Here is a 24,550-nt window from a genome sequence, read left to right as displayed (position 1 = left end):
TAATTTGCTAATTTGTCATTTCTTCGCTACTACGGCCTATTTATAGCCTTACCTCCTCACGCCATTTGCACACACTGTATATAGACTTTCTTTTTTCGATTGTGTTACTGACTCTATGCTTGTTTATTCCAAGTGTAACTCTGTGTTGTTGTTTGTGTCGCACTGCTTTGCTTTAACTTGGCCAGGTCGCAGTTGTAAATGAGAACTTGTTCTCAACTGACCTACCTGGTTAAATAAAGGTGTTCTCAACTAGCCTACCTTGTTAAATAAAGGTGAAATAAATATAAGAAAGACAGACAGCAAGATAACGACAGGGAGAGAGTTAGAGGGAGATGGAGTTGAGAGAGAGAGAAATAAAGAACAAGTGAGAGAGACAGAGAAGGAGAGAGAGAAAACAGTTGTATGTCGTCTACCTCACTTGCTTTGGCAATGTTAACACATGTTTCCCATGCCAATAAAGCCCTTGAATTGAATTGAGAGAGAGAGTAAAGAAAGAAAGAACAAGTGAGAGAGACTGAGAAGGAGAGAGAGAGAGACAAAGAAAACAGAGAGAGAGAGAGTAAAGAAGTGGCACAGGGGTTGTCGTAGCATTTCAGCATTAGGGCTGTTGGGATTAATATGTGTCCATGTCACGGGGGCTGTGTGGGAGGAGACATGGTTCAATAGACCCTAGAATGATGTAGGAGGAGTATCCCTCTAAGACAGGGTGAGAAGGCGTGGGTGGAAGGGGTTCAGATAGTCAGATTATCGGTCATGGCCCTTTGTCCTACTGCTACTGGAACATCAACTAGAAACCCTATCATTGAGCTGTGTGTTCATAATGGGATTTCAGTGAGGATAATGCATCAAAGCACTTGAGGTTCTGCATCCTTATTCTCTAGATGTTTTTTTTATGAATCTTCCTCTTTTCTGTAATTTCCCATCTTCCACTTTCTCATTCACACTATATTTCTCACCCCCCCCGGGGCTTCAATTTCAATGCTCCCACTCTTCACTACCCATGGCTATTTCTCTATTGCTGGTTGTTGCGTCTGCTCTGTCTACCTTGGACCAAATGTGTATGTGGAATGTGCAGTGGTTATAAATTATTGTCTTCCTGTCTCCTCGGACACATTGAGGTAACGAGACATACAGAATGAGAGAGAGAGAGACAGAGAGAGACAGAGAGAGACAGAGAGAGACAGAGAGAGAGACAGAGAGGGGGAGAGAGGCAGGGGATAAGGAGAAATACAGAGAAAGAGATAGACACGCAGAGAGAAAGAGAGAGTCTGCACACTAACCAGACCATGCTCGAATGGGACTAGTCCTGCCTGTCTGCCTCACTCTGCCCCTGGGGACTTTGTGGAAGAGGGCAGATAGCTGGAAACAGGGAGTTCTTTCTGATGTCATTCAGGCAGAATAGAAAGGTGCCATCAGATGAATGGATGGAAGGATGAAGAGATGGAGGATTGGAGGGATGAAGAGATGGAGGAATGAAGAGATGGAAGGATGAATAGATGGAGGGTTGGAGAGATGGAGAAATGGATTTCAAATATACAGTGCCTTGCGAAAGTATTCGGCCCCCTTGAACTTTGCGACCTTTTGCCACATTTCAAAGAAATAAAACTGTATTTTTTTGTGAAGAATCAACAACAAGTGGGACACAATCATGAAGTGGAACAACATTTATTGGATATTTCAAACTTTTTTAACAAATCAAAAACTGGGCGTGCAAAATTATTCAGCCCCTTTACTTTCAGTGCAGCAAACTCTCTCCAGAAGTTCAGTGAGGATCTCTGAATGATCCAATGTTGACCTAAATGACTAATGATGATAAATACAATCCACCTGTGTGTAATCAAGTCTCCGTATAAATGCACCTGCACTGTGATAGTCTCAGAGGTCCGTTAAAAGCGCAGAGAGCATCATGAAGAACAAGGAACACACCAGGCAGGTCCGAGATACTGTTGTGAAGAAGTTTAAAGCCGGATTTGGATACAAAAAGATTTCCCAAGCTTTAAACATCCCAAGGAGCATTGTGCAAGTGATAATATTGAAATGGAAGGAGTATCAGACCACTGCAAATCTACCAAGACCTGGCCGTCCCTCTAAACTTTCAGCTCATACAAGGAGAAGACTGATCAGAGATGCAGCCAAGAGGCCCATGATCACTCTGGATGAACTGCAGAGATCTACAGCTGAGGTGGGAGACTCTGTCCATAGGACAACAATCAGTCGTATATTGCACAAATCTGGCCTTTATGGAAGAGTGGCAAGAAGAAAGCCATTTCTTAAAGATATCCATAAAAAGTGTTGTTTAAAGTTTGCCACAAGCCACCTGGGAGACACACCAAACATGTGGAAGAAGGTGCTCTGGTCAGATGAAACCAAAATTGAACTTTTTGGCAACAATGCAAAATGTTATGTTTGGCGTAAAAGCAACACAGCTTATCACCCTGAACACACCATCCCCACTGTCAAACATGGTGGTGGCAGCATCATGGTTTGGGCCTGCTTTTCTTCAGCAGGGACAGGGAAGATGGTTAAAATTGATGGGAATATGGATGGAGCCAAATACAGGACCATTCTGGAAGAAAACCTGATGGACTATGCAAAAGACCTGAGACTGGGATGGAGATTTGTCTTCCAACAAGACAATGATCCAAAACATAAAGCAAAATCTACAATGGAATTGTTCAAAAATAAACATATCCAGGTGTTAGAATGGCCAAGTCAAAGTCCAGACCTGAATCCAATCGAGAATCTGTGGAAAGAACTGAAAACTGCTGTTCACAAATGCTCTCCATCCAACCTCACTGAGCTCGAGCTGTTTTGCAAGGAGGAATGGGAAAAAATGTCAGTCTCTCGATGTGCAAAACTGATAGAGACATACCCCAAGCGACTTACAGCTGTAATCGCAGCAAAAGGTGGCGCTACAAAGTATTGACTTAAGGGGGCTGAATAATTTTGCACGCCCAATTTTTCAGTTTTTGATTTGTTAAAAAAGTTAGAAATATCCAATAAATGTCGTTCCACTTCATGATTGTGTCCCACTTGTTGTTGATTCTTCACAAAAAAATACAGTTTTATATCTTTATGTTTGAAGCCTGAAATGTGCAAAAGGTCGCAAAGTTCAAGGGGGCCGAATACTTTCGCAAGGCACTGTATCAATAGTTGGAAAGGTGCCCTTTTCAAATATACTGTCTTATCCCAGTCTCCACCATTTGGTGACTGTTAAATCCCTCTGTACTAATCTGTACTAATCGGGGGGGGATTGGCCTGGGGGGAATGGCCCTCACCCTCACCCTCCGATCCCAGTCTCCACCATTTGATGACTGTTAAATCCCTCTCTACTAATCTGTACTAATCGGGGGGGGGGGGGGGGGGGGGAATGGCCCTCACCCTCACCCTCCGATCCCAGTCTCCACCATTTGGTGACTGTTAAATCCCTCTGTACTAATCTGTCATGTATTATCTGTCGTGTAAACTCAGCAAAAAAAGAAACATCCTCTCACTGTCAACTTAAAATCAAAGTAACAGTCAGTATCTGGTGTGGCCACCAGTTGCATTAAGTACTGCAGTCCATCTCCTCCTCATGGACTGCACCAGATTTGCTGTGAGATGTTACCCCACTCTTCCAACAAGGCACCTGCAAGTTCCCGGACATTTCTGTGGGGGAATGACCCTCACCCTCCGATCCCAGACGTGCTCAATGGGATTGAGATCCAGGCTCTTCTCTGGCCATGGCAGAACACTGACATTCCTGTCTTGCAGGAAATCACGCACAGAACGAGCAGTATGGCTGGAGGGTCATGTCAGGATGTCTTCCCTGTAACGCACAGCGTTGAGATTGCCTGCAATGACAACAAGCTCAGTCCGATGATGCTGTGACACACCGCCCCAGACCATGATGGACCCTCCACCTCCAAATCGATCCCGCTCCAGAGTACAGGCCTCGGTGTAACGCTCATTCCTTCGATGATAAACGCGAATCCGACCATCACCCCTGGTGAGACAAAACCGCGACTCCTTAGTGAAGAGCACTTTTTCATAGACGACATTGTTGCCGGTGATGTCTGGTGAGGGCATGCCTTACAACAGGCCTACAAGCTCTCAGTCCAGCCTCTCTCAGCCTATTGCGGACAGTCTGAGCACTGATGGAGGGATTGTGCGTTCCTGGTGTAACTCAGGCAGTTGTTGTTGCCATCCTGTACCTGTCTTGCAGGTGTGATGTTCGGATGTACCGATCCTGTGCAGGTGTTGTTACACGTGGTCTTCCACTGAGAGGACGATCAGCTGTCCATCCTGTCTCCCTGTAACGCTGTCTTAGGCGTCTCACAGTACGGACATTGCACTCAATTGCCCTGGACACATCTGCAGTCCTCATGTCTCCTTGCAGCATGCCTAAGGCATGTTCACGTAGATGAGCAGGGACCCTGGGCATCGTTCCTTCGGTGTTCAGTCAGTAGAAAGGCCTCTTTAGTGTCCTAAGTTTTCATAACTGTGCCCTTAATTGCCTATCGTCTGAGCTGTTAGTGTATTAACAACCGTTCCACAGGTGCATGTTCATTAATTGTTTATGGTTCATTGAACAAGCATGGGAAATGGTGTTTAAACCCTTTACAATGAAGATCTGTGAAGTTATTTGGATTTTTACGAATTATCTTTGAAAGACAGAGTCCTGAAAAAGGGACGTTTCTTTTTTTGCTGAGTTTATTATTTGGTCTTTTGTAGTTCAGTTTGTAGAGCATGACGTTTGTAATGCCAGAGTAGTGGGTTCGTTTCCCGGGACCACACATATATAACATGCACGCATGACTGAAAGTTGCTTTGGATAAAAGCATCTGCTAAATGGGATATATATATATTGTACTGGACTTCCTCTACTCAGGATCAAAGGTGACAGGGGTCTTCCCATGAGAACAGCTTGGTGACCCTTTAACCAGACATGTTGTTAGAGGCCCATCCCGTGCCCTCTAACTCACTCTTAGAGGCCCATCCCCTGCCCTCTAACTCAGTCTTAGAGGCCCATACCGTGCCCTCACTCTTAGAGGCTCATCCCCTGCTTTCCGATCTCTCGATCTCCTCTCCCTGTGTCACACTCTTAGAGGCTCATCCCCTGGCCATTCCTGTCCTCTGTCTTGGTCCTACACCGCCCAATCTAATTTCCTGTGGGATCGGCCCCTAATACCACAAGACTGACTAAATACGCTTTCCGAGGAGGCTGTTGTGATGGTTTGGCCCGTAGAGTGTTCTAGATGATGTATGTGTGTCATAGATCCACATGCCAAGGTCTCAAAAGGTCAGGTGGTATTGGAATGATGACTGATCAGAGCTGTGGCACAGAGCTGTGACAGCTGCGAGGGGATATGTGTGTGTGTGTGTGTTTGTGTTAGAGGTTGTGTGTGTCTGTGTTAGAGCTTGTGTGTGTATGTGTTTGTGTTAGAGGTTGTGTGTGTGTGTGTGTTAGAGGTTGTGTATATGTGCACGTTTGAGGGTGCTTGTGTGTTAGAGGTTGTGTGTGTGTGTGTGTGTGTTAGAGGTTGTGTGTGTGTGTGTTAGAGGTTGTGTGTGTGTGTGTGTGTGTGTGTGTGTGTGTGTGTGTGTGTGTGTGTGTGTGTGTGTGTGTGTGTGTGTGTGTGTGTGTGTGTGTGTGTGTGTGTGTGTGTGTGTGTGTGTGTGTGTGTGTGTGTGTGTGTTAGAGGTTGTGTGTGTGTGTGTGTGTGTGTTAGAGGTTTTGTGAGTGAGAGGGTTTTTATCTCCAAACGCCAAGCTCCCGGCCTATATCTCTAATCATGGCCCACACATCAATAGGCAGGCATGCAGGTGAGCCACATTGCAGCTCAGAGATGAATAATGGATGGATATGACATTATTAAAACACTTGGGTTATTCATCCAAAGCTGTACGTCGAGGCAGGCAGAGAGCAGTAGAGAACACCATACATCTAGACAGGTCTCAGCGGAGGAAAAAGGGTTAAGAGGTAGAGAGGAGTCAGGGGAGGTAAAGGATTAACAGAGGTAGAGAGGAGACAGGGGAGGTAAAGGATTAACAGAGGTAGAGAGGAGACAGGGGAGGTAAAGGATTAACAGAGGTAGAGAGGAGACAGGGGAGGTAGAGGGTTAACAGAGGTAGAGAGGAGACAGGGGAGGTAAAGGGTTAACAGAGAGGTAGAGATGAGACAGGGGAGGTAAAGGGTTAACAGAGGTAGAGAGGAGACAGGGGAGGTAAAGGGTTAAGAGGTAGAGATGAGACAGGGGAGGTAAAGGGTTAACACAGGTAGAGATGAGACAGGGGAGGTAGAGGGTTAACAGAGGTAGAGAGGAGACGGGAGGTAAAGGGTTAACAGAGGTAGAGATGAGTCAGGGGAGGTAGAGGGTTAACAGAGATAGAGATGAGACAGGGGAGGTAGAGGGTTAACAGAAGTAGAGAGGAGTCAGGGGAGGTAGAGGGTTAACCGAGGTACAGAGGTAGAGATGAGACAGGGGAGGTAAAGGATTTACAGAGGTAGAGAGGAGACAGGGGAGGTAGAGGGTTAACAGAGGTAGAGAGGAGACAGGGGAGGTAGAGGGTTAACAGGGGAGGTAGAGCGTTAACAGAGGTAGAGAGGAGAGGTAGAGCGTTAACAGAGGTAGAGAGGAGACAGGGGAGGTAGAGGGTTAACAGAGGTAGAGAGGAGACAGGGGAGGTAAAGGGTTAACCGGGGAGGTAGAGGGTTAACACAGACACAGATGGACACACACACACACACACACCTGTACATTTTCATAATTGATTTAGTGCAATGAAACAAAGAGCCCCCAATTATGTATGGGAAGCCATTATGACCTTAGGCCACTACTATTGATAATCATTATCCACACTGTAAACATGTCCACAGGAGAACGGCTCATAATAACGTTCGGAACGGAGCGAATGGAATGGCATCAATGACCTGGAAACCATGGAAACCATGTGTTTGATGTATTTGATACCGTTCCACTGATTCCACTCCAGTCATTACCACGAGCCCGTTTCTCCCCAATAAAAGGTCCCACCAACCTCCTGTGATGTTCGCAATATACCTGAATAATGGAACTGAGCTGCATCAAACCTACACACATAAATAACCAGCGTATTCTTCAGAGACCGTCTCCACTGCCGACCCTTTCATGTTCTTTTACGATACGAGACACTAATAGGCTCATATAAAATGTCTCTGATGTTGGAATAATTACAAAAACCCAGTCTAAAGCACAGACTGCCTGTGATGGTTTCAGAGACTAACAGGTGTGTGTGTGTGTGTTCCCTCCCACCCCTCAGGTAAAGGGGACCTGATCGGCAGTGACTCCCTGACCAAGAAAGCAGGTGATTAAGACGAACGCCAACGTGAAGGCTCTGACCTACTGTGACCTGCAGTACATCAGTCTGAAGGGACTGAGGGAGGTTCTACGGCTCTACCCAGAGTACGCCCAGAAGTTCATCTCTGAGATACAACATGATCTGACCTATAACCTCAGAGAGGGTCACGGAGCTGACGTGAGTCGAACTGCAACGCAGGCATGCATACGCTACTAAATACACACACACAGTAAAAACACGTGCACACAGACACACACACGTGCACACAGACACACACACGTGCACACAGACACACACACGTGCACACAGACACACACACGTGCACACAGACACACACACACACGTGCACACAGACACACACACACGTGCACACAGACACCACACACGTGCACACAGACACGTGCACACAGACACACACACGGCACACAGACCCCACAACACGTGCACACAGACACACACACACGTGCACACAGACACACACCACGTGCACACAGACACACACACGTGCACACAGACACACACACGTGCACAAGACACACACACGTGCACACAGACACACACACGTGCACACAGACACACACACGTGCACACAGACACACACACGTGCACACAGACACACACACACGTGCACACAGACACACACACGTGCACACAGACACACACACGTGCACACAGACACACACAACACCGTTGCCACACAGACACACACACGTGCACACAGACACACACACACGTGCACACAGACACACCACACGTGCACACAGACACACACACGTGCACACAGACACACACACGTGCACACAGAACACACGGCACCCCACGTGCACACAGACACACACACGTGCACACAGACACACACACACGTGCACAACAGGACACACACACGTGCACACAGACACACCACACGTGCACACAGACACACACACACGTGCACACAGACACACACAACGTGCACACAGACACACACACGTGCACACAGACACACACACGTGCACACAGACACATGCACAACACACACGTGCACACAGACACACACACGTGCACACAGACACACACGCGTGCACACAGACACACACGCGTGCACACAGACACACACACACGTGCACACAGACACACACACACGTGCACAACAGACACACACACACGTGCACACAGACACACACACGTGGCACACAGACACACACACACGTGCACACAGACACACACACACGTGCACACAGACACCACACACACGTGCACACAGACACACACACGTCACACAGACACACACACACGTGCACACAGACACACACACGTGCACACAGACAACACACACGTGCACACAGATCACCACACACGTGCACACAGACACACAACACACGTGCACACAGACACACACCACGTGCACACAGACACACACCACACGTGCACACAGACACACACACACGTGCACACAGACACACACACGTGCACCACAGACACACACACGTGCACACAACCCACACACGTGCACACAGACACACACACACGTGCACACAGACACACACACACGTGCACACAGACACACACACACGTGCACACAGACACACACACGTGCACACAGACACACACACACGTGCACACAGACACACAACACGTGCACACAGACACACACACGTGCACACAGACACACACACGTGCACACAGACACACACACGTGCACACAGACACACCACACACGTGCACACAGACACACCACACGTGCACAGACACACACACACGTGCACACAGACACACACACACGTGCACACAGACACACACACACGTGCACACAGACACACACACGTGCACACAGACAAAACACACACGTGCACACAGACACACACACGTGCACACAGACACACACACAGTGCACACAGACACACACACGTGCACACAGACACACACACGTGCACACCGACACACACACGTGCACACAGACACACACCGTGCACACAGACACACACACGTGCACAGACACACCCACACGTGCACACAGAACACACACACCGTGCACACAGACACACACACACGTGCACACAGACACACACACGTGCACACAGAACACACAGCGTGCACACAGAACACACACGTGCACACAGGACACACACACGTGCACACAGACCAACACACAGTGCACACAGACACACACACCGTGCACACAGACCACCACCACACGTGGCACACACACGGCACACAACACACACACTGTGCAGCACAGACCACACCACACGTGCACACAGACACACACACGTGCACACCAGACATCACACACGTGCACACAGGACACACCACGGCACAACACACACCGTGCACACAGACACACACACGTGCCATCACAAGACACACACACGTGCACCACAGACACACACACGTGCACACAGGACACACACAGCGTGCACACAGACACACACACAACGTGCACACAGACACACTATCACACGTGCACACAGACACACACACTACGTGCACACCAAGCCCACCACTGTGCACACAACACACACGTGCACACAGACACACACACCGTGCACACAGACACCACACGGCACACAGACACACGGTGCACACAGACACACACACACGTGCACACAGACACACACACACGTGCACACAGACACACACACACGTGCACACAGACACACACACGTGCACACAGACACACACACACGTGCACACAGACACACACACACGTGCACACAGACACACACACACGTGCACACAGACACACACACGTGCACACAGACACACACACGTGCACACAGACACACACACACATGCACACAGACACACACACACGTGCACACAGACACACACACACGTGCACACAGACACACACACACGTGCACACAGACACACACACACGTGCACACAGACACACACACACGTGCACACAGACACACACACACGTGCACACAGACACACACACGTGCACACAGACACACACACGTGCACACAGACACACACACACGTGCACACAGACACACACACACGTGCACACAGACACACACACACGTGCACACAGACACACACACACGTGCACACAGACACACACACGTGCACACAGACACACACAGCGTGCCACACAGACCACACACACGTGCACACAGACACACACACACGTGCAACACAGACACACCACACGTGCACACAGACACACACACACGTGCACACAGACACACACACGTGCACACAGACACACACACACGTGCACACAGAACACACACACGTGCAACACAGACACACCACACACGTGCAAGACACACACGTGCACACAGACACACACCACTGCACACAGACCACCACACCACGTGCACCACAGACACACACACGTGCACACAGACACACACACACGTGCACACAGACACACACACACGTGCACACAGACACACACCACACGTGCACACAGACCACACACACGTGCACACAGACACACACCACGTCGCAACAAGAGACAATGGCGTGCACACATACACACAAAAGGGGAAAACAGACACACACACCGTGCACACAGACCCACACACACGTGCACACAGACACACACACGTGCACACAGACACACACACGTGCACACAGACACACCACACGTGCACACAGACACACACACACGTGCACACAGACACACACACGTGCACACAGACGCACACGTGCACACAGACACACACACGTGCACACAGACACACACACGTGCACACAGACACACACACGTGCACACAGACACACACACACGTGCACAACAGACACACACACGTGCACACAGACACACACAGGTGCACACAGACACACACACACGTGCCACACAGACACACACACATGCACACAAGACACACACACACGTGCACACAGACACACACACGTGCACACAGACACACACACGTGCACACAGACACACACACGTGCACACAGACACACACACGTGCACACAGACACACACACACGTGCACACAGACACACACACACGTGCACACAGACACACACACACGTGCACACAGACACACACACACGTGCACACAGACACACACACACGTGCACACAGACACACACACACGTGCACACAGACACACACACTAGTACATTGTTAATTGTAATATTTCCCTCATAAAAGAAAACATTACATTCATTCTTACACAGCCTACAGCTCTACAGACTACAGACTACAGCTCTACAGACTACAGCTCTACAGCTTACAGCTCTATAGACTACAGCTCTACAGACTACAGCTCTACAGCTTACAGCTCTACAGACTACAGCTCTTACAGCTTACAGCTCTACAGACTACAGCTCTACAGCTTACAGCTCTACAGACTACAGCTCTACAGGACTACAGCTCTACAGACTACAGCTCTACAGACTACAGCTCTACAGACTACAGCTCTATAGACTACAGCTCTACAGACTACAGCTCTACAGACTACAGCTCTATAGACTACAGCTCTACAGACTACAGCTCTATAGACTACAGCTCTACAGACTACAGCTCTACAGACTACAGCTCTATAGACTACAGCTCTACAGACTACAGCTCTACAGACTACAGCTCTATAGACTACAGCTCTACAGACTACAGCTCTATAGACTACAGCTCTACAGACTACAGCTCTACAGACTACAGCTCTATAGACTACAGCTCTACAGACTACAGCTCTATAGACTACAGCTCTACAGCTTACAGCTCTACAGACTACAGCTCTACAGACTACAGCTCTATAGACTACAGCTCTACAGACTACAGCTCTACAGACTACAGCTCTACAGACTACAGCTCTACAGACTACAGCTCTACAGACTACAGCTCTATAGACTACAGCTCTACAGACTACAGCTCTACAGACTACAGCTCTATAGACTACAGCTCTACAGACTACAGCTCTACAGACTACAGCTCTATAGACTACAGCTCTACAGACTACAGCTCTACAGACTACAGCTCTACAGACTACAGCTCTACAGACTACAGCTCGACCTGGTTTGTTTGATCAAGAGTGAGGAGGGACGGGTTCGTCTGTGTGTGTGTGCCTGCGTGCGCACTTGTGTGTCTCTCTGTGTGAGAGTGGTGAGACCAGTAACAAAATGGAGTCCCTCTCATCTCTGTGTGAGAGTGGTGAGACCAGTAACAAAATGGAGTCCCTCTCATCTCTGTGTGAGAGTGGTGAGACCAGTAACAAAATGGAGTCCCTCTCTTGTCTCTGTTATGTCCTAGTGCTGCAGTATAAAGCTCTGAAGGGCTTGGTTCTGATCTAGCCTGAGGGTACATTCACCTTCAAAGGGCACATCATGCACTGTGTACATAAACACTGCTCACCCTAGCTCGGGCTCTCGCTTCTTAAAAACACATCCACCCTTCCGTACACACACACTTGGCTGGCTGTATGCAGCGGAGTCAAACTCAACGAGACAGGAATAGCAGCGTGCAGCGTTTTGGAGTGTGTGCTGGAGCTAAAAATAGCACGGGGGAAGGCAGGGGCTCTCCCTGACTGGCTGTGTCCCCACAGCTCCTGCTAAATTTGGATGCTGCCTGATAAAAATAGCCCAGACAGCAAGGAGGAGAGAGGGAGGATGGGGAAGAGGAGGATAGGGGAGGACGGGGAAGAGGAGGATAGGGGAGGATGGGGAAGAGGAGGAGAGAGGGAGGATGGGGAAGAGGAGGAGAGAGGGAGGATGGGGAAGAGGAGGATAGGGAGGATGGGGAAGAGGAGGATAGGGGAGGATGGGGAAGAGGAGGAGAGAGGGAGGATGGGAAAGAGGAGGAGAGAGGGAGGATGGGGAAGAGGAGGATAGGGGAGGATGGGGAAGAGGAGGAGAGAGGGAGGATGGGGAAGAGGAGGATAGGGGAGGATGGGGAAGAGGAGGATAGGGGAGGATGGGGAAGAGGAGGATAGGGGAGGATGGGGAAGAGGAGGATAGGGGAGGATGGGGAAGAGGAGGAGAGAGGGAGGATGGGGAAGAGGAGGAGAGAGGGAGGATGGGGAAGAGGAGGAGAGAGGAGGATGGGGAAGAGGAGGATAGGGGAGGATGGGGAAGAGGAGGAGAGAGGGAGGATGGGGAAGAGGAGGATAGGGGAGGATGGGGAAGAGGAGATAGGGGAGGATGGGGAAGAGGAGGATAGGGGAGGATGGGGAAGAGGAGGATAGGGGAGGATGGGGAAAGAGGAGGAGAGAGGGAGGATGGGGAAGAGGAGGAGAGAGGGAGGATGGGGAAGAGGAGGAGAGAGGGAGGATGGGGAAGAGGAGGATAGGGGAGGATGGGGAAGAGGAGGATAGGGGAGGATGGGGAAGAGGAGGAGAGAGGGAGGATGGGGAAGAGGAGGATAGGGGAGGATGGGGAAGAGGAGGATAGGGGAGGATGGGGAAGAGGAGGATAGGGGAGGATGGGGAAGAGGAGGATAGGGGAGGATGGGGAAGAGGAGGAGAGAGGGAGGATGGTGAAGAGGAGGATAGGGGAGGATGGGGAAGAGGAGGAGAGAGGGAGGATGGGGAAGAGGAGGAGAGAGGGAGGATGGGGAAGAGGAGGATAGGGGAGGATGGGAAGAGGAGGAGAGAGGGAGGATGGGGAAGAGGAGGATAGGGGAGGACGTGCTCCTCCCTTCACAGTAACATGTTTATTTCAAGCTCCCACTTTCTAATGTCTAATCTAACCTCAGAGCCCCAGAGGAAAGTAGGGGCTGCTTCACTGTGCAGGTGTGTGTGTACATGTGCCTGTGCATGTGTGTGTGTGTGTTTTACATGGGGCTATGTGTGTGTGTGTGTGTACGTGCATGAGATTACATACATACAGTACCAGTCAAAAGTTTGGACACATCTAGTCATTCCAGGGTTTTTCTTTATTTTTACTATTTTCTAAATTGTAGAATAATAGTGAAGACATCAAAACTATGAAATAACACAAATAGAATCATGTAGTAACCAAAATATATTTTATATTTGAGATTCTTCAAAGTAGCCACCCTTTGCCTTGATGACAGCTTTGCACACTCTTGGCATTCTCTCAACCAGCTTCATGAGTTGGTCACCTGGAATGCATTTCAATTAACAGGTGTGCCTTGTTTAAAAGTTAATTTGTGGAATCTCTTTCCTTCTTAATGCGTTTGAGCCAATCAGTTCTGTTGTGACAAGGTAGGGGTCGTATTCAGAAGATAGCCCTATTTGGTAAAATACCATATTATGGCAAGAACAGCTCAAATAAGCAAAAAGAAACGACAGTCCATCATTACTTTAGGACATGAAGGTCAGTCAAGATGGAACATTTCAAAACTTCTAAAGTTTCTTCAAGTGCAGTCGCAAAAACCACCCAGCGCTATGATGAAACTGGCTCTCATGAGGACCGCCACAGGAAAGGAAGACCCAGAGTTACCTCTGCTGCAGAAGATACGTTTAAGTAACAGACACATCTCAACATCAACTGTTCAGAGGAGACTGTGTGAATCAGGCCTTTTTATTTTTACTTAACCAGGTAGGCCAGTTGAGGACAAGTTCTCATTTACAACTGAGACCTGGCCAAGATAAAGCAAAGCAGTGCAACAAAAACAACAACACAGAGTTACACTTGTGAGATAAAAAAAAATGTATGGTCGAATTGCTGCAAAGAAACCACTACTAAAGGAAACCAATAAGAAGAGACTTGCTTTGGCCAATAAACACGAGCAATGGACATTAGACAGGTGGGAATCTGTCCTTTGGTCTAATGAGTCTAAATTTTAGATTTTTGGCTCCAACCGCCGTGTCTTTGTGAGACACAGAGTAGGTGAACGGCTGATCTCTGCATGTGTGGTTCCCACCGTGAAGCATGGAGGAGGTGGTGTGATGCTGCTTTGCTCGTGACAGTCAGTGATTTATTTATAATTAAAGGCACACTTAACCAGCATGGCTACCACAGCATTCTGCAGCGATATGCCATCCCATCCGGCTTGCGCTTAGTTGGACAATCATTTGTTTTTTAACAGGACAATGACGCAAACACACCTCCAGGCTGTATAAGGGCTATTTGACCAAGAAAGAGAGAGATGGAGTGCTGCATCAGATGACCTGGCTTTCACAATCACCCGACCTCAACCCAATTGAGTTGGTTTGGGATGAGTTGGACCGCAGAGTGAACGAAAAGCAGCCAACAAGTACTCAGCATATGTGGGAACTCATTCAAGACTGTTGGAAAAGCATTCCAGGTGAAGCAGGTTGAGAGAATGCCAAGAGTGTTCAAAACTGTCATCAAGGCAAAGGGTGGTAACTTTGAAGAATCTCAAATAAAAAATACATTTGACATGTTCAATACATTTTTGTTATTTTGGTTACATGATGATTCCATATGTGTTGTTACATGATGATTCCATATGTGTTATTACATGATGATTCCATATGTGTTATTACATGATGATTCCATATGTGTTATTACATGATGATTCCATATGTGTTATTACATGATTCCATATGTGTTATTACATGATTCCATATGTGTTATTACATGATTCCATATGTGTTATTACATGATTCCATATGTGTTATTACATGATTCCATATGTGTTATTTCATAGTTTTGATGTCTTAAATTAAGAAAAACCCTTGATTGAGTAGGTTTGTCCAAATGTTTGAATTGTACTGTACATGTGTTTGTTTATGTCTCAGAACATCAATAATGCAGCCAGGGGTGTGGACAGTTGTCCAAATGTGCTTCTTAGATCAAATCCAAATCAAATGGATTTATATAGCCCTTCGTACATCAGCTGACATCTCAAAGTGCTGTACAGAAACGCAGCCTAAAACCCTAAACAGCAGGCAATGCAGGTGTAGAAGCACGGTGGCGAGGAAAATCTCCCTAGAAAGGCCAAAACCTAGGAAGAAACCTAGAGAGGAACCAGGCTATGTGGGGTGGCCAGTCCTCTTCTGGCTGTGCCGGGTGGAGATCATAACAGAACATGGCCAAGATGTTCAAATGTTCATAAATGACCAGCAGGATCAAATAATAATAATCACAGTAGTTGTGGAGGGTGCAGCAAGTCAGCACCTCAGGAGTAAATAGATGCAGATTTGACTGTGTATTATGTATTTAAAACCGAGCACAGGGAGTGGAGAACAGAACAGAAAGCCAAGACAAGACAAACCAGAAACAACAACAGCCTTCAGTGACGCCCTTCTTATTCTCATCAAACAATCACTGCAGAAACACCACCTCTGAACACTGATAGTCTAGCAGAATACGATGTGCACTTTGCCCCTGTTTAGATTGGGGGGGTAGTGCTGGAGGGAGGGGGGTTTGGGAAAATAGCTTCTTTTTTTTATAACAGCAATAAATATATTCCCTCCCCACTGTCTCTGCCGATTCACTTACTTCTGACTGACAGTCTCATGACACAGGAGCTGAGGGAACACTAACACAATGTTCTGGGTCTCATGACACAGGAGCTGAGGGAACACTAACACAATGTTCTGAGAACACCAGTCAGCCCTGTTCACACTGTAGTGTAGACACACCAACACACACACACGCACACACACACACACGCACACACACACACCAGCACACACACACACACGCACACACACACACCAACACACACACACGCACACACACACACCAACACACACACACGCACACACACACCAACACACACACACACACACACACCAGCACACACACACACACCAACGCACAAACACACACACACACGTTTTCTTCCACTTCAGCATGCTTTGCAGCCATGGACGTATAGATTACACCCCCGCACAGTGAGGCAGCCCCTACTTGCCTCTTGGGCTCTGAGCTAATATTAGGAAGTGGGAACTAAACATAGACATGCTACTGTGAAGGGAGGAGACAGACTGATATGAGGAGAGCGGGGGAGGATAGGAGGGGGGAAAAGAGTGCTGATCAGAGAGAGAAGGAGAAAAGAGAGAGAGGGAGAAAAGAGAGAGACGTGTACATGTCCTCAGTGAAAACAATGTACTGAGCAAATGTCAAATTGGCTGTTTAACAAATTACCGTACTACAGACCACAACTTCACCCTTCACCCTAAATGACAAACAAACAAACCAAAACAAAGGCAAAGTCTTCTCATGCTTGACTTCAAAAATGCTTTTGACTCAATTTGGCATGAGGGTGTGCTATACAAATAGATGGAAAGTGGTGTTGGGGGAAAAAATACAATATAAAAAAATCCATGTACACAAACAGCAAGAGTGCGTTTTCCACAGGGCCGTGGGGTGAGACAGGGATGCAGCTTAAACCCCACCCTCTTCTACATAACAACAAATTGGCAAGGGCACTAGAACAGTCTGCAGCACCCGGCCTCACCCTACTAGAATCTGAAGTAAAATGTCTACTGATGATCTGGTGCTTCTGTCCCCAACCAAGGAGGGCCTACAGCAGCACCTAGATCTTCTGCACAGACCTGGGCCCTGACAGTAAATCTCAGTCAGACCAAAATAATGGTGTTCCAAAAAAGGTTCAGTTGACAGGACCACAAATACAAATTCCATCTAGACACCGTTGCCCTAGAGCACACAAAAAAACGATACATACCTTGGCCTAAACATCAGCGCCACAGGTAACTTCCACAAAGCTGTAAACAATCTGAGAGACAAGGCAAGAAGGGCATTCTATAACATCAAAAGGAACATAAAATTCGACATACCAATTAGGATCTGGATAAAAATACTTGAATCAGTTATAGAACCCATTGCCCTTTATGGTTGAGAGGTCTGGGGTTCGCTCACCAACCAATAATTCACTAAATGGAACAAACACCAAATTGAGACTGTGCATGCAAAATGTTGCTAAAATATCCTCTGTGTACAACGTAAAACACAAAATAAATCATGCAGAGCAGAATTAGGCCGATAACCGCTAATTATCAAGATCCAGAAAAGAGCCGTTAAATTCTACAACCACCTAAAAGGAAGCGATTCCCAAACCTTCCATAACAAAGCCATCACCTACAGAGAGATGAACCTGGAGAAGAGTCCCCTAAGCAAGCTGGTCCTGGGGCTCTCTTCACAAACACAAACCCCACTGAGCCCCAGGACAGCAACACAATCATGAGAAAACAAAAAGATAATTCTTCCAAATGTGTCAAATAATTAACAAAAAAACTGAACAAACTAGAATGCTATTTGGCCGTAAACAGAGAGTACACAGTGACAGAATACCTGTCCACTGTGACTGACCCACAATTAAGGAAAGCTTTGACTATGTACAGACTCAGTGAGCATACGGCGGCCTGTGTGCGCACTGCCCACAAAATGAGGTGGAAACTGAGCTGCACTTCCTAGCATCCTGCCCAATGTATGACCATATTAGAGATACATATTCCCCTCAGATTACACAGATCCACAAAGAATTTGAAAACAAACCTGATTTTGATAAACTCCCATATCTACTGGGTGAAATTCCACAGTGTGCCATCACAGCAGCAAGATGTGTGACCTGTTGCCACAAGAAAAGTGCAACCAGTGAAAAACAAACACCATTGTAAATACAACCTATATTTATGTTTATTTATTTTCCCTTCTGTACTTTAAGTAATTTGCAAATGTCTCTATTATTTTGGAACTTGTGTGAGTGTAATATTTACTGTTTATTTCACTTTTGTTTATCCATTTCACTTGCTTTGGCAATGTAAACATGTTTCCTATGCCAATAAAGCTCCTTGATTTGAATTGAGAGAGAATAAAGCCCCTTGAATTCAATTGAGAGAGAATAAAGCCCCTTGATTTGAATTGAGAGAGAATAAAGCCCCTTGAATTGAATTGAGAGAGAATAAAGCCCCTTGAATTGAATTGAGAGAGAATAAAGCCCCATGATTTGAATTGAGAGAGAATAAAGCCCCTTGAATTCAATTGAGAGAGAATAAAGCCCCTTGAATTCAATTGAGAGAGAATAAAGCCCCTTGAATTCAATTGAGAGAGAATAAAGCCCCTTGAATTCAAGTGAGAGAGAATAAAGCCCCTTGAATTCAAGTGAGAGAGAATAAAGCCCCTTGAATTGAATTGAGAGAGACAGAGAGAGAGAGAGAGAGAAATAGCCAGTCCAGGACTTTGATGAGGAATGTGGTAAGATAACTGCACTTGTTTTGATTTATGTTGTGATTGATTTGTAATTTTATCAGTAGCTTTTGAATTGAATTTGTTGTAATGTGAAATTGTAAATGGTTTGTGTCATGTTGATCAATGGGTTTCCCCTGGTTAAATAAAGGTTAAATTAATAAAACAATAAGAGTCTTGATTCAAAGTGAAAGCAGAGAGAAGAGTAGAAAACAGAGGAGAGAGAGAAAGGGGTCTGGGCTTGTCCACATGGTGAAATATCACACCCATTCATTATCTCATTTCCTGAAGAGGCCTATGGACATGTGTTATGGTTTCATTATCTCATTTACTGAAGAGGCCTATGGAAATGTGTATTGGTTTCATTATCTCATTTACTGAAGAGGCCTATGGACATGTGTTATGGTTTCATTATCTCATTTACTGAAGAGGCCTATGGACATGTGTTATGGTTTCATTATCTCATTTACTGAAGAGGCCTATGGACATGTGTTATGGATTCAGGTACAAACTCTCTGTTTAGATAGTGGATGAGATATACCTTCACACACACACACACACACACACACACACACACACACACACACACACACACACACACACACACACACACACACACACACACACACACATACACACACACACGACTGGCACCACCTGGCATCTGTAAGGTCAGAACAATTAAACACAGCCTCTCCCTCCTTCCCTTCCCCCTTTAGTAATGTGTTGTAGCAGGTGTTCCCTGTGGTCTAAGACCAGTAGATTTAGCTTGTCCTTTCAACACAACGCCTTCTCATGTAATCTCATAGCCCACTCATTCCTGCTTTGTTAGGCTCTTCGGCTTTTAGAAGTCATGTTTGTCTCTGAGGACATTGTTGTATTATTCATTTGACGTTGGGTGAGAGGGGTAGGGGAGGGCTGGGTGAGAGGGGTAGGGGAGGGCTGGGTGAGAGGGGTAGGGGAGGGCAGGGTGAGAGGAGTAGGGGGGCTGGGTGAGAGGGGTAGGGGAGGGCTGGGTGAGAGGGGTAGGGGAGGGCAGGGTGAAAGGGGTAGGGGAGGGCAGGGTGAGAGGGGTAGGGGAGGGCAGGGTGAGAGGGGTAGGGGAGGGCAGGGTGAGAGGGGTAGGGGAGGGCAGAGTGAGAGGGGTAGGGGGGCTGGGTGAGAGGGGTAGGGGAGGGCAGGGTGAGAGGGGTAGGGGGGCTGGGTGAGAGGGGTAGGGGGGCTGGGTGAGAGGGGTAGGGGGGCTGGGTGAGAGGGGTAGGGGAGGGCTGGGTGAGAGGGGTAGGGGGCTGGGTGAGAGGGGTAGGGAAGGGCTGGGTGAGGATGGTAGTGGAGGGCTGGGTGAGAGGGGTAGGGGAGGGCTGGGTGAGGATGGTAGTGGAGGGCTGAGTGAGGATGGTAGTGGAGGGCTGGGTGAGGATGGTAGTGGAGGGCTGGGTGAGGATGGTAGTGGAGGGCTGGGTGAGGATGGTAGTGGAGGGCTGAGTGAGGATGGTAGTGGAGGGCTGAGTGAGGATGGTAGTGGAGGGCTGGGTGAGGATGGTAGTGGAGGGCTGGGTGAGGATGGTAGTGGAGGGCTGAGTGAGGATGGTAGTGGAGGGCTGAGTGAGGATGGTAGTGGAGGGCTGAGTGAGGATGGTAGTGGAGGGCTGGGTGAGGATGGTAGTGGAGGGCTCGAGGGCAGGGATGGATGAGAGGGGTGGGGGCAGGGATGGATGGAAGTGTGTGTGTGAGGAATGGATATCTAACTCATAGAGAGAAGCTGGGACTAGATGGTACAAGTCTACCTCCCACTGGTACTGTGGTGTTACTGCACCTACTCTAGGCTACTGTGGTCTTCTTGTGTTGTGGATCATTATCATTCCCCACTCAACCTTGCCTCTAGCCTAGTCTGAAAAAACGCATCTAGCCCCTTCCCCTTTTCCTAAAGCCTATTCCTAAAGCCTTTTCCTAAAGCCTTTTCCTAAAGCCTTTTCCTAAAGCCTTTTCCTAAAGCCTTTTCCTAAAGCCTATTCCTAAAGCCTATTCCTAAAGCCTTTTCCTAAAGCCTATTCCTAAAGCCTTTTCCTAAAGCCTATTCCTAAAGCCTATTCCTAAAGCCTTTTCCTAAAGCCTTTTCCTAAAGCCTTTTCCTATAGCCTTTTCCTAAAGCCTTTTCCTAAAGCCTTTTCCTAAAGCCTATTCCTAAAGCCTTTTCCTAAAGCCTTTTCCTAAAGCCTTTTCCTAAAGCCTATTCCTAAAGCCTTTTCCTAAAGCCTATTCCTAAAGCCTATTCCTAAAGCCTATTCCTAAAGCCTTTTCCTATAGCCTTTTCCTAAAGCCTATTCCTAAAGCCTTTTCCTAAAGCCTTTTCCTAAAGCCTATTCCTAAAGCCTTTTCCTAAAGCCTTTTCCTAAAGCCTATTCCTAAAGCCTATTCCTAAAGCCTATTCCTAAAGTCTTTTCCTATAGCCTTTTCCTAAAGCCTATTCCTAAAGCCTATTCCTAAAGCCTATTCCTAAAGCCTATTCCTAAAGCCTATTCCTAAAGCCTTTTCCTAAAGCCTTTTCCTAAAGCCTTTTCCTAAAGCCTTTTCCTAAAGCCTTTTCCTATAGCCTTTTCCTAAAGCATTTTCCTAAAGCCTTTTCCTATAGCCTTTTCCTATAGCCTTTTCCTAAAGCCTTTTCCTAAAGCCTTTTCCTATAGCCTTTTCCTATAGCCTTTTCCTATAGCCTATTCCTAAAGCCTATTCCTAAAGCCTATTCCTAAAGCCTATTCCTAAAGCCTATTCCTAAAGCCTATTCCTAAAGCCTTTTCCTAAAGCCTTTTCCTAAAGCCTTTTCCTAAAGCCTTTTCCTATAGCCTTTTCCTAAAGCCTTTTCCTAAAGCCTTTTCCTAAAGCCTTTTCCTATAGCCTTTTCCTAAAGCCTTTTCCTAAAGCCTTTTCCTATAGCCTTTTTCTATAGCCTTTTCCTAAAGCCGTTTCCTAAAGCCGTTTCCTAAAGCCTTTTCCTATAGCCTTTTCCTATAGCCTTTTCCTATAGCCTTTTCCTAAAGCCTTTTCCTAAAGCCTTTTCCTAAAGCCTTTTCCTAAAGCCTTTTCCTAAAGCCTTTTCCTAAAGCCTTTTCCTAAAGCCTATTCCTAAAGCCTATTCCTAAAGCCTTTTCCTAAAGCCTATTCCTAAAGCCTTTTCCTAAAGCCTATTCCTAAAGCCTATTCCTAAAGCCTTTTCCTAAAGCCTTTTCCTAAAGCCTTTTCCTATAGCCTTTCCTAAAGCCTTTTCCTAAAGCCTTTTCCTAAAGCCTATTCCTAAAGCCTTTTCCTAAAGCCTTTTCCTAAAGCCTTTTCCTAAAGCCTATTCCTAAAGCCTTTTCCTAAAGCCTATTCCTAAAGCCTATTCCTAAAGCCTATTCCTAAAGCCTTTTCCTATAGCCTTTTCCTAAAGCCTATTCCTAAAGCCTTTTCCTAAAGCCTTTCCTAAAGCCTATTCCTAAAGCCTTTTCCTAAAGCCTTTTCCTAAAGCCTATTCCTAAAGCCTATTCCTAAAGCCTATTCCTAAAGTCTTTTCCTATAGCCTTTCCTAAAGCCTATTCCTAAAGCCTATTCCTAAAGCCTATTCCTAAAGCCTATTCCTAAAGCCTATTCCTAAGCCTTTTCCTAAAGCCTTTTCCTAAAGCCTTTTCCTAAAGCCTTTTCCTAAAGCCTTTTCCTATAGCCTTTTCCTAAAGCATTTTCCTAAAGCCTTTTCCTATAGCCTTTTCCTATAGCCTTTTCCTAAAGCCTTTTCCTAAAGCCTTTTCCTATAGCCTTTTCCTATAGCCTTTTCCTATAGCCTATTCCTAAAGCCTATTCCTAAAGCCTATTCCTAAAGCCTATTCCTAAAGCCTATTCCTAAAGCCTATTCCTAAAGCCTTTTCCTAAAGCCTTTTCCTAAAGCCTTTTCCTAAAGCCTTTTCCTATAGCCTTTTCCTAAAGCCTTTTCCTAAAGCCTTTTCCTAAAGCCTTTTCCTATAGCCTTTTCCTAAAGCCTTTTCCTAAAGCCTTTTCCTATAGCCTTTTTCTATAGCCTTTTCCTAAAGCCGTTTCCTAAAGCCGTTTCCTAAAGCCTTTTCCTATAGCCTTTTCCTATAGCCTTTTCCTATAGCCTTTTCCTAAAGCCTTTTCCTAAAGCCTTTTCCTAAAGCCTTTTCCTATAGCCTTTTCCTAAAGCCTTTTCCTAAAGCCTTTTCCTAAAGCCTATTCCTAAAGCCTTTTCCTAAAGCCTTTTCCTAAAGCCTATTCCTAAAGCCTTTTCCTAAAGCCTATTCCTAAAGCCTATTCCTAAAGCCTATTCCTAAAGCCTATTCCTAAAGCCTTTTCCTAAAGCCTATTCCTAAAGCCTAACTCTAGAGAAAAAGCTGAAGGAATTAGATATTATATAGTTTACACCTATCTGATGCTTTCGTATAGTTGAATGTACCTTTATCACGTCTCTCTCTCCCCTCCCTCCCTCTTGGTTGCTCACCCCCTCCCATTCCCTCTCTCTCTCTTGCTCTCTCTCTCTCCATTTATCTCTCCACAGGTGGACTGGGAGAGTAATGGAAGTTTGGTGAAGAAGCTGTCTTCCATTAAGGAAGATGAGGAGGGTGATGAAGAGCAGAGTTCTGTGTCGCGTGCCCCTCGTTCCCCTCGACGTCTGACCAGGGTTCTCAACTCGCCCCTGCGTTCGCCCCTGCTGCACCCTCGACCCTTCCGCCCCCCCTCAGAACACACCCGCCCCCCCACTCTGCAGATACCTGTGGTCAGCTTCAGCAGTGCGCCACTGGAGCTTAGTCCAAGGTAGGGAAAACACAGACTCAGTCATTCTACACACACACACATCACGCACGCACACAAAGTTTTGCAACCAATGGGTCGTTCCACGTAAATATACATTTTTCACCAATATTGAATTTTAAAATCCTGTTATATTAAATGAAGTGCCCTTTAATATAGACCACATGGAGAATACAATCAAATCAGATTTGTTTTGTTTTGTGAATGAAGGCTTTGCTAAAGTGCTAAAATTCTGCATTTTGTCATGTCCCTGCGTCAACCCTGTTTCACTTCTAGGATGATTTCAACTTAATCAAACAATATCTCCACCATCATTGTGAAGTCCTAGTTAGTCTGTTGCTTTGACAAAGTCAACGTCTGAAGACGATTTATTTCATGTGATTAATGTCTGTCCCTCATTTTAAGGTCAACC

General features: G+C 46.8%; 1 protein-coding gene across 1 annotated transcript in view; it reads left to right on the top strand.

Moving 5' to 3' along the window:
* The window catches only part of kcnh3 (potassium voltage-gated channel, subfamily H (eag-related), member 3), a gene marked incomplete in the record, with an annotated part of 212,318 nt that overhangs the window by 180,724 nt on the left and 7,044 nt on the right, over positions 1–24,550 (top strand). Inside the window, 3 exon segments of the mRNA XM_031805813.1 lie at positions 7,282–7,319; positions 7,321–7,497; positions 23,885–24,141. Of these exon segments, the coding sequence (XP_031661673.1) occupies positions 7,282–7,319; positions 7,321–7,497; positions 23,885–24,141 (472 nt within the window).

Source organism: Oncorhynchus kisutch, linkage group LG26 (assembly GCF_002021735.2).
Source record: "Oncorhynchus kisutch isolate 150728-3 linkage group LG26, Okis_V2, whole genome shotgun sequence".
In the NCBI taxonomy this organism is placed as follows: Eukaryota; Metazoa; Chordata; class Actinopteri; order Salmoniformes; family Salmonidae; genus Oncorhynchus; species Oncorhynchus kisutch.
Note: the sequence above shows the minus strand (reverse complement) of the source record. Positions and strands in the feature narration are given on the sequence as shown.